Below are 12342 nucleotides of genomic sequence, written 5' to 3' on the forward strand. Positions count from 1 at the left end.
ATTCTCGCATTTATACTTCCAAACTCGATTTCGTTAATTTTAATAATAAATTTAATTTTTTTTAAAATAAAATTTTATAAACAAGCATAAATTGATTAATTATTATATTTAAAATTAATGAGATGTCATCGACTATGCAGCAACATCACTTTTATATTGATAAAATGAAAGCCGTACTATTCTCTTGATATCTTAAAATAAAATCCTACTAACGTATTAAAATTATTTTGTTTCAATTTATCCTTTATCTCACAAAATATTTGCCTAAACATCATTTTATAACAGAGTTGTTAAGGAGCGGCGCTCCTGGAGCGCCGCTACATTTTTTCAAAAAAACCTGGAGCGCTCTTCCTTTTTAAAATTGAAGAATGGGAGCGGGAACTAGTTCCTTTTAGGGCTGGAGTGGAGGAGCGCACTCCACCGCTCCTTTAAATTTAAAGTATAAATTAAATTATTTTTTAAATATTAATAATATTTGTTAATTAAAATTGGATAAAACTGAAATTTTATTTTAATTTATCCATAATTAAATTTTTAGCCGAGTTTTATATTGGCTTTTTTATCTAACCATTTTAAACATTAAACATTAAGTTTTTCCTTTTTATATTGAAAATTTTTTGAAAAATCTTGTAAGACATATTAATATTCATTTTATAGATATATAATAAAAAATAGTATTAGATATTATGGATTTAGAGATCATAGATGAAGAAATCGAATTTCCATTTCCATCATACAAAAAATATTTTAAACTTCTAAAAGATGTGGATCCAAATGATCAAACAAATTTAAGGGCAAAATGCCTTTTGTGTTTAAATAAAACTATTTAATTTTCAAAAGTGAGCAGCTTCAATCTAAAAGAGCATCTAAAAGTAAAAAACCTTTCTTTTAAATACAAAATGATTTGGAAATTTTTTTGGATTCCATGAAATTGATCATCAGGAAGATAATATATTGGACAAATATTTTTTAAATAATGATACCAAAATTACAGATAAATTCCCTGAATAAAAAATATCTTTATAAAATACAATACCCCACTTCCCTCTAGTGCTCCTGTGTAGCGCTTAGTAAGTATTGCAAAATAGCTCTTAAGGGAGAGGCGTGGATGTTTGTTAGATTCTAATTTAGAAAACTTATTACTTTTAAAAGCTAATAAAAGGTTATAAATATTTTGATATATCATTTAATATAAATAAAGCTTTTTGATAAAAAAAATATGATTTTGTTTCGTATACTTTCTAAAAAACGAAATCAAAGGAGCGGTTATGGAGTGGCACTCCATTACTTGGAGCGGGACCTAACTCCTTTTGAGAAGGTAGGAGCGGGAGCTAGCTACTTTTAAAAAAGAACGTTAACAAACTCTGTTTTATAATAAAAAAATTAGAAAAAAATTCGTAATATCCCAACTAATACCCTCTTGGTTTTTCTATATTTAAAAACCTCTTTATTTTTTATAACACCTTGTGGCATATAGTAAACACATTGTGATAGAGTGAATTTTTAAATGTTTACTTATTTTGGTTGTTCGTTTTTATTATATAATGTATAAAATTATATATTCTATGGATCATTAAGCCTCGTCTACTTAACTTAAATAGTTCTTTTTAAAAAATAATTTTATTTTTAAATATTGTTTTATGTTTTAATATATTTTTTTTATAGACATGGTATATAATTTTTAGATTTGTATATTCTTTAATATTTATAATCAAAAATTTATCTTATTGTAATTTTTTACTTATCACGTCAATACCGCAAAACTTTTTCTGCAAAATATATCACGAATGCATTATGGATAAAACCCGACCCTCTTTGATTTTTTCAAAAATTTGTATGATGATGGTAGTATATACACTGACTATTAAAAATAGAAAATTTTAATTCCTAACTCAGCTTATTTCATGAGATATAGCCATTTTTAGAAACGCGAAAATTCCAAAATACACTATAGTTAGTTTTAAATATGTAAGCCAATTTGAAAAGTAAAATTTTAAATTTTTATTAGTTTGTGTATATACTACCAACAATTTCAAAAAAATCGAAGGGGGTCGGGTTGAGAATCGAGTTTGTTTGGTTGATTTAATATGGAATACAACATATATATGATATTTCTCTATTTCTTTTGATTGATATAATACAACATATATATATGATATTTCTCTATATTTCTTTTGATTGATACATTTAAACTTATGTATAATTAAGTAAAATGGATTTACACTAGTAAAAAATAAGTTTGAAACATGCTGACCGGATGATAAAATATATGTTATTTACAATATAAATAATATTGACGAATGGTATTAATAATGTAGGTAATATAATTATGATTTTTAATTTGATTGCAATTTTTGGAATTTGATAAAATAAAGGAAGAAAAACATGGATATAATCGTGAGGGAAAAAATTAATTTAATATTAATTATTTCTTACAATAAAAACAAATATTTGTATATTAAAGAAAAATTTGGGAAATTTCTCAAGAAAATATGAAATTTCCAATAACTTTCAATAAGTCAAAATTTATGAAATCACAGGGGATAGATACCTCACCAAATTACTAAACATGTAAAATGATTGAAGTAAAAAAATAACCTATATAAATATAATATTTTCTATTATATTATTTTCATGCATTCAGAATTTTAATAGCAAATGTTCTTAGAATTCGCTTATTGTCATTTCAATTATAATGATAACATAACACAATGATATTTACTTTTATTTTTAATATTTACTCTGATCCGTTATGTGCTAGCCCAAATTCGACTAATTGAATGGGAAAATACTATGGCAATTATTCTCCAATTTGTGATTTTTCCGCCAGGGTTCACTCATAAAATTTTGAATTTCGCATTCATCATAATCATAAACTTATATTTTATCAGCGATTGCAAGGAGTATAAAGGATATAAATTGATAGAAGTGTCTATCCATGATAAAAATGATTTAAATTATTTAAAGAATATCTATAAAAGATCAATTTGGAAAGGGTAAGTTATTTTAAATTAAAATGATTTAAGTTTTATTTTATAAGGGCAGATGTTGAATTTTTGAGAAGACCACTGAATGTTGGACAAAAGTTAAATTTGATAGTCGGCCCCGATACATTCAACGACCTATCCAAAAATTTATATATTTCCGATGTTAAAAAGAAGCGCCAAATTCAGCCTGATTATTCACGTAAGGAGTGGTATACAATGGATCATAAAAAAATGAGAATAATGATTCCCGAATTACAAACTCATTTCGATATTGAAAAGCAGAAAAACGTTGAAATTCTTTTAGGGCTTAATGATACCATATCTCTCCAAGCTTACAATAGGATAGAAGAAATTTATAGATGGTTACAAGAACTAGAAAAAGATTATCCAACAAAAGCGAAAGTTTTAGACCTAGGTTACACATGGGAAAATAGATCAATCAAGGGCCTCATATTGAGTCAAGATCTTAGTATTCAAAATAAACCTAGCGTATTGATAATCGCGGGAGAACATGCCCGAGAATGGATAACAACAGCAGTCGCTCTAAATCTTATTCACTACTTGCTGAAAGACCCCTCTAGCCATTATATGACCTCTCAATTAGATTGGATCATATTCCCAAATGTTAATCCGGATGGCTACGAATACTCATTCACTAACACTAGATTATGGAGAAAAAATAAAAGAAATGAGAATATTGTAGATATTGCTGGTTCTATTAAAAATCCATTTACCAAAGATAAAAAAAGGGATGTAAGGTCGGATTATTCTACCCCATGCATAGGGGTGGATTTAAATCGAAATTGGGATATAGGTTGGGGTCAAGAAAAACAATTTTCGATGATCGAACAAATTTCATACACGAACACGTGTAGCAATGAATTTTCGGGACCTCATTCCTTTTCTGAACCAGAAACTATCGCTATAAGAAACTTTGCCCTAAAGCACAGCGATAAATTGGTTTACTTTCTAAGCCTTCATTCGTATGGACAATTGATTATGTTTCCAAACGCGTATACCAAAGACGCAACAAGAGAGCTGGATGAATTTTTGCAAATCGGAAAAGCCATGTCCAAAACCATTGAGGGTATAAACGGAACAATATACGAATATGGGCAAGCCAGTGTGATTTTATACATTGCTCCAGGCACCAGTATGGATTGGATCTACAGATATGCAAAAGTTAAGTACTCCATGGTAATTGAGTTGAGAAACAAAAATGAATACACATTTTTGCTGCCCCAGGAACAAATCTTACCTACGTCGATCGAAATATTTACTGTTCTAAAAGTTTTGTTTCCAGAGCCAGGGAAAAATTATGGACACTTTCCGGGTCTAAATTTGTTAAATAATTTTATTAAATTCAAAGAAAATTATAAAAAGCGTGCATTTGTGAACAAAAGATCAGTGAGGACTAACAAAATGTTGAATAGCTATAAATATCAGTGGATATTGATGGGAATGATTCTTCTTTCGTTAATATCTATAACTTTATCATTTATATACTTCAAACAATAAATCATTTTACAAAATTAATGGCAATTCAAATTACTTTCACTTTTGAATTGTTAAAAGATCATTTGGTATATTCAATTATAAATAAATAAAGGATATTTGCATTACTAAATGAAAAAATTACTTTTATTTTAATTATTTTTAAACCCTTAGTAGAAATCCTTGTTATAATAACCTATTTTTAACTCTCAAAAATAAATGTCAAGGCTAAGTGGTTTTCTAAATTTTTTTTATTATTTTCCTTTTAACAATCTATCTAACTTTAAAATTTAACTATGATTTAATTATTTTTTTAATATTAAGTAAATTGTTTATAGAAGCGTAGATTATAATATATTAATCTTATATAACGCATTTTTCCCAAATAATAATTATCAAAATAACTGAACGACCACGATCCTTTATTATAAATCAATTTTGTTAATCACGTTATTGTAAAAATTTTACCCAAAATGATAATTTAATTCACCATAATTAACCAGCCGAGTATAAAATTGTTATAAATTCCATATTTAATTTTTTTTCTTTCCTTATCTAATTATTAAAATATGTTTAATACACTAGTTATAAATTTGTTCCACAGCGATATACAGGGTTGATAAATTCTTTTTAGCGTAAATATTGAATATTTAAATATTAACTAAATAAATTTATAATTTGAAAGGCTATTCAAACATTTTTTCCATGTGACAAAAAGCTTATTGGTTCGCTTAATTTGCTATGTATTTTTAAAATAAACATGCTTTCACAAATATTCTGTAATGGAAATTTAAATTATAGATTTTTTTCATTAGTCCGTTTAATCAAAGAATATTTGAATATAAACCCAATACCGCATGCCATGCAAACCTCAAAAATGAAAAATAAGCTTATCATTACGTGAAATAAAACGCTTATCAAAACAGGGCCTTATTATATGATTTAATGATTTCATTTTTTAAAAAATATTTCTGAAAACAGTCATAAAAAATTAATAATTCAAGGTTTAGCGATCTTTATCATCCCTTTATTCTAGAAATACACCAAAATAATTTCTGGAGATATTTTAGATTCTAGCATTCCTTTGTATTTAAATTTCCCATCATGGTTAGAATTTATTCCCAATCACTCCTTCACCAATCATGCTAACTAATTATTCTCATCCCTTGTTTTGCTTTTCGCTATACTATCTTATTTTGTTTACAACTAGCTCTACCAATAGTCATTTTATAATGATTTGGTAATAGGAAAAATACCCCCGGAAAAAACCCCCAGGAAATAAAACCCCGGAAAATAAACCCCCAGGGAAAAAAAACCCCGGATTTTTTTTTCATATTTATAGAATTTGTCACAAGAAGCAATTCTCAATTCCAAACATGTCGAATTGAGCCTCGATTTCCTCCTAAAACTTGGAACGTGAATAGGAGTACTCTATCCAACGAAGAACGCACAAATAATCAATGCGAAGGTTGGAATCATCGTTTTTCTAATCTGGTTGGGAATAAACACCAATCAATTTGGGTATTGATTAAAAAAAATGAAATGTGAGGTGGCTACCGATTAAACTAAACTTGAACGATGGCATGTAGATAGTTGGACACCGAAAAAAATCGCAGAGTTATAATACCCAGATTCGGTTAAAGAAACTTTGCGAGGAATACCGTGATGGGGTGCAAAGCCTTCCAGATTTTATAAGAGCGATTTCCTTCAATATTCGATGTCAATCAATATAAATTTTATTCTGAATGATTAAATTTGTATATATAATCATGATTTATCAATAAAATAAATATATTTTATTACAAAATTTTTTCAAATTTATTCTACTTAATATCGTAATTAAGGATGGATATTGTATTTATTACTATAGCAAATGATCTTTACGAAAATAAGAAATACATGGGTTATTTTACTGGGGTATTTTTTCCCAGTACCAATTTGAACTTCAGCATTTTATCTTGTATAAGCATTTTTTTATGGAGGGTATATGAGAAATCTTTAAATAATGAATTAGGGCCTAAAGAAATTTAGCTTATTAATATATTATAATATTTTTTTCTAAAATACTAATTTATCTATATTTTATAAATATGAGTATATCTATTATAATCCAAATAAAAATATACCTATATATTAGGTCTTAAGTAAATTCTATAAATATTGGAAAAAAATCCAGGGGTTTATTTTCCGGGGGTTTTTTAGACTAAAATTGTTGCAATGTAACCCATGAGTATTAAGGGTAATAGAAATATCAAAATTTAAATTTGTAATAAAAATTGGGTAAAATTAAAAATAGAGATTCTTCAAAATTTTTGAATTTTAAATATGGGCTAGACATTGGCCTCAAAATTTTGTTTTGCAGACACAGCTACGCCTGATCAAAAAACCACGTCCCATGCAACTTTCCCAAAATTTTGCCATTTATTTCTATTGTAATTTAATAATAATGTCTTAAATTTAATTTTATATTTAGAATAAAATTTAAATTTGTGATAGAAATCATATTGAATAAAATTTAAAATAGATATGCTTGAAAATTTTTTAATTTTAAATATGGACCAGACATTAGCCTGAATTTTTTTTTCTCAAACCTGGCCAATCCATAATAATTTTGTAATTTTTTTCCAAGCCTGGAGATAGGTAAATCTCTGAAAACTATATTGTTGGGAAAATTTTCTCAAGCCCGCTAAAGACCATAATAATTTTGTTGTTGAGAACTGAAATAAAATATATAAAAGTCATAATTCATTTAAAAATAAAATCAGAATATGAAAGTTGCATGGGCTTGGTTTTTTAATCAGGCCTGGGGATTTCTGCAAAAAAAAATTTTCAGGCCAATGTCTAGCCCATATTTAAAATTAAAAAATTTTCAAGCATTTCTATTTTATATTTTACACAATATGATTTCTATCACAAATCTAAATTTTATTCTAAATATAAAATTAAATTTTAGACATTTTTTATTAAATTACAATAAAAATAAATGGCAAAATTTTATAAAAGTTACATGGGACTTGGTTTTTTGATCAGGCCTGGCTATGTCTGCAAAAATATAAAATTCAAAAATCTTAAAGCATCTCTATTATAAATTTTATCCAATATGATTTCCATCACAAATTTAAATTTTGATATTTCTAATACATGCTCACGGTATACATTGCAACAATTTTACCTCTTTCTCTCCTAAATTTTAATATTTATATAAAATTTATTAATAAAGTATATTCAGTACCTGTTGAATAATGATCTTAATATGAATTGTATTATGTAACGCGTATTCACTTAACATTTTTGTTCATGATATATTATATTTTTGCGTTATTTTATAAACTCTCTCTATATATAAATTAATTACAGCTGATCTAGTTAGCAATGTATCTGGCTTGGGTTTCAACGGGTTCAAATGGATATAAAATTACCTGATTTTACACCTTATAAGTTTCCGAAACTTATTGGACCACTGACTGAGATTTACTTAGATAGGGTGTTAAGTTACTTTTCGACCAGCACAGTATCGGACTCCATTAAAATAAATACTTTACTTAATAATTTATCTGATGATGTGTTTGATAATATTAAATCAATTTATTCAAGTACTGAGATTTTAGATCTTAAGATAGTGATTAAGAAATTAGGATACCTTTTACCAATACAGGATAAAAATATTTTAATCAACAAATTTAACTTATCATACTAAAATTATAATGAAAACTTTTTGGAATGGTACGTTAGAGTATCTAAATTAAATAAAAAATGTGATTTTTCAGATGATAGTAGGATAAAAGAAAAATTAAGAACGTCTACCTTAAATGATAAAATAAAATATAAATTAAGTAAAAATACTAATTTAACCTTAAACGAAATGGTGGAGATAGGAAGTAGATTAGATAGCATTAATAATAAACCAGATAATATAAGTTATATGAATTACGATAAAAAGTCTGACAAAGATAAAAACTTTAACATTAGAAATAGAAATAACAATAATAATTTTAGACCTGATAATAATTTTAGAAATAATTTTAGACAAAATTATGATAATAGAGATAATAATTATAATAGGAATAAAAATAGGAATTACGACAATAATAATTTTAGATAGTATGATAGGAATTACGGTAATAATAATTCTAGATACCACGACAATTATAATAACTATAACTACACAACTATGCAAGTTGATACGGGATCCAAACACACCATCATACCTCATGGTCTGGCTAAAAAACTTGGTATTAGAGATGTTAATAGATCCGAGTTACAACTTACCGCTTATGACGGAAATTTAATTAAGATCATCGGCATTACACAAGAAGTGACTTATGAAGTTATCTCAAAATATTTACAAGCGGTAGTCGATGAGTCTAGGAAAAATGCCTTGTTGGGACGTACATGAATCAACGCTTTCAAAAATATTTTAATTAACACAAATTACCTAAAGATGAATTCTTAGGTATAATTAAAAATTTTTAATTTTTTTTAAAGAGAGGGAAATGTGCATAATATCTATTTGCATAAATACTAATATATAAATAAAAATAAATTTAAACACTAAAACGCGAACAAATAAATCGGACACTAAAACGCGAAAAAATAAATTGGACACTAAAACGCGAAAAATTAAAACGCTGAAAATTTTATATAACAATCTTATTGATTTATCATTCTTCACTTATTTTTATATCCAACTTGATGAATTATTATTTCTAATTATTCGTGACTGACGGATGATAATAACAATTTTGAAAAATGATAATAATAACGACTGAGCATTACCAAGCAACCTACATGATGAAATCATGATTTATAAAGACAACTTACGATAAGGATATCAAGCTTACGATATAAACAAACCAACGTGCAAAATCGATTTAAACAAACCAACGATTGGGACAAACCATCGATTACGATGACTTATGAAACAACTTGATAACTAAAACAATAAACCACTTAGACAACAAACATTCTATGACAGCTTGGAAGATTCTATGGGAGGCTTCTTTTAGAAGAAGGATAATGTTGAATAATGATCTTAATATGATTTTAGTTTGTAAAAAATGTTATATAAACGATAAGAAAAAGAGAAAATAAACAGATTGAAAAATAATATTTTTACATTTCTTCAGTACCATACACACAAACTAAATAATTACCCTTCAACCCCGTCAGCTAGTATGGTAATAAAGGGCAGAATTTTAAAAATATCAGCTATATTAATATATATACAATTAATATTTTAAATTTAATTATATTCAAGTTGGTGCATGCTTAAAACATACGACTTTGAAACGGGAGGCTAAAGCAAAAAAATAACATTACACTATATAGTCTCCTTAAATTTTGAATACATTAGGAAGATACGAAAACGATCATGTTTTGATTATGGAGATTATATATATTAGATATATTTATATATATATACAAAATAAGTTTTAAGAAAATGTATTTTAAATACAAATACCTATATAAAAGTTTAAAAAATAAGTATTCAAATACAAATACTTTGACGAATACTTTTTGCACAAATAATTTAACGAATACTTTATGCAAGTCATTTATGCACCAATATAAAAATATTAATTCTTTTTTAAAATTTATGTATATATCATCATATCGAAAATGTTCCAATCATATTTTATCTGCAATGATATAAATATATTTATTGCAACAGCATATCAGATAACTTATGTTATAATTATAATTGCAAATAAAATATCATTAATTGTACAGTTTTATAGAGAGTATAAAGCAAATAAAAAATTCAAATAAATCATTCCTCACTTGACATACTCCTTAAACTGGAGAACATCTTTACACTTCTTCCATCACACAAGTCCTTTTTTTTGCTAAAAAATTTCTTTTTTATACCAAGGATTCTTTACGCACTTCGGTCAACACCAATTTTTAAATATCCTATTCCTCTCCAAACTTACGAAAAAGGAATAAAGGACTTAACCGAAAAAATAGTAAATATCAGATTCAACGAAACCGCTTGGGCCCAAGCAACTCTTCCAACCAAATTTGGTGGTCTCGGCATCAGATCTCCACTTGACTTAGCAACAACTACTTTCATATCGAGTAGTCTCTTGACAAAGCCAATAACCACCGCCCATAATTCTAAAGAAGACCTTTCCTTAATCGTGGCTATGGATATTTGGAAAACAAGGATCAATGCTGATTCTCATCCCCCCACAACAAATAAACAAAAAGACTGGGATGCACCAGTGGTTGCTCGCTGCGTTGAAACTCTCTTATCTAGCATGCAATCTACCGACCGCACCCTATTCTTTTCCTTGCTCAATGGTACGGGACATGAGTTTCTTGAGGCCATCCCATCTACCAATCTTCAGCTTCAACTATCCAACAATGAATTTACCCATGCCATCGGCATTCGTCTAAATTGTTCCATCACTCACCCCCACATCTGCTCAGGGTGCAACTCGCCAGTTGACTCGAAGGGTAGACATAGTTTACATTGTCGCTCCTGCAATGGACAATTCATCAGACACAAGCAATGTAATACAATCATCCAACATGCTCTGAAATCCGCCCAAATTCCTTCCACGTTAGAACCACAGGGTCTATTTAGATCTGACGGTAAACGTCCTGATGGGATCTCTCAAATCCCATGGAGGAGAGGCCAACTTTTGGTATGGGACTATTCCTGTATTGACCCCTTGGCCCCATCCAACCACGCCATCAACATCCTTGACCAGAAGGAACAACTTAAAATTTCTAAATACACAGAAATAATAAACGATCATTGCTTCATCCCAACCATATCAACCACTCTTGGCACCTTCGGCAAACTCGCCTTAGCATTTTTCAAAAAATTAGGATCACAAATCAGCAAACTCTCAGAAGAACCTCGAGAGGGTTTTTTTCTTCGTCAACGATTATCCATAGCGATTCACAAAGCTAATTATATCAGTTTCAATGGTAGCCTTCTAGCCAAAGAGCTATCATAGACAACGCTTACGTCCCTTTTTCATTTTTGTTCCCCTGCGTCACACCATCTCCGTTCTTTTTTTTAATAGTATTATTATATATTTTTCAAATACAAAATAATTTAAAAATTACATTCATTATATAATATTTATAAAAATACTATATAACATTTTAGAACTTTATATAAATTTCAAAGATTTACAAAAAAATGCCAAAATAAGAATATTAAATTTGAAAATAAAAGAAATATAATGTTCCCATGCGAGAGATTTGCTCAAAAATTTCTTATTTATCTATAATTGCTAAATGGTATATAGAGGATAGGGGCATTGTTAGTGTTACAGATAATACATATCTTCCTTTAGTTCTATATCATTATCTTTGTTAAAAAAAATTATATCGATTTCATTTTCGTAAATATTTATTTTAAAAATAAACGGATATGTTAATTCGCTAACTCTGATCACAAATATAATATTTTAATTAATAAATTGTGGATAATTTAAAATTCAATTTGTAATAAAAATAAAAGTATTTGTTCTGAAATCGTAATTTATAAAATACTTTATTTTAGTATTTAAAATATAAATACTTTCTTAAATATTCAATTAAATATAGAATACAAAAAATTATTTATATTTAGTATTTAAATACAAGTATTCACGTTATAGCCTAACCCTGTCAACAGAAAATATTCTTAGAATTTTCAATTATCATTTCAAGTTATAAAAAATGAAAATGTCATACTATTATATAATTTAATGTTACTTTTAATATTTTGTGCTTTCTTTATGTGTCAGCCTATTTAAGTAACTGAATGAATAAATATTATGATAATTATTTATATCAGGGCCGTAATCAGAGGGCAACTACTTAGGGGGGAGGGCAATATCTTTTTGAAAGGTTAGACACT

At 27.4% G+C, this 12342-nt stretch overlaps 1 protein-coding gene across 1 annotated transcript; it reads left to right on the forward strand.

Moving 5' to 3' along the window:
• The first annotated feature begins 3203 nt into the window (after positions 1–3203).
• On the forward strand, positions 3204–8583 carry LOC135924097 (carboxypeptidase B-like). The gene is made up of 4 exons (XM_065459143.1): positions 3204–3665; positions 3741–4320; positions 5824–5949; positions 8249–8583. The coding sequence occupies exons 1-4, from the start codon at positions 3204–3206 to the stop codon at positions 8581–8583; spliced, it is 1503 nt and encodes a 500-aa protein (XP_065315215.1).
• Positions 8584–12342: the final 3759 nt, after the last annotated feature.

This window comes from Gordionus sp. m RMFG-2023, chromosome 2, assembly GCF_954871325.1.
Source record: "Gordionus sp. m RMFG-2023 chromosome 2, tfGorSpeb1-WG-v2, whole genome shotgun sequence".
Classification (NCBI taxonomy): domain Eukaryota; kingdom Metazoa; phylum Nematomorpha; class Gordioida; order Chordodea; family Parachordodidae; genus Gordionus; species Gordionus sp. m RMFG-2023.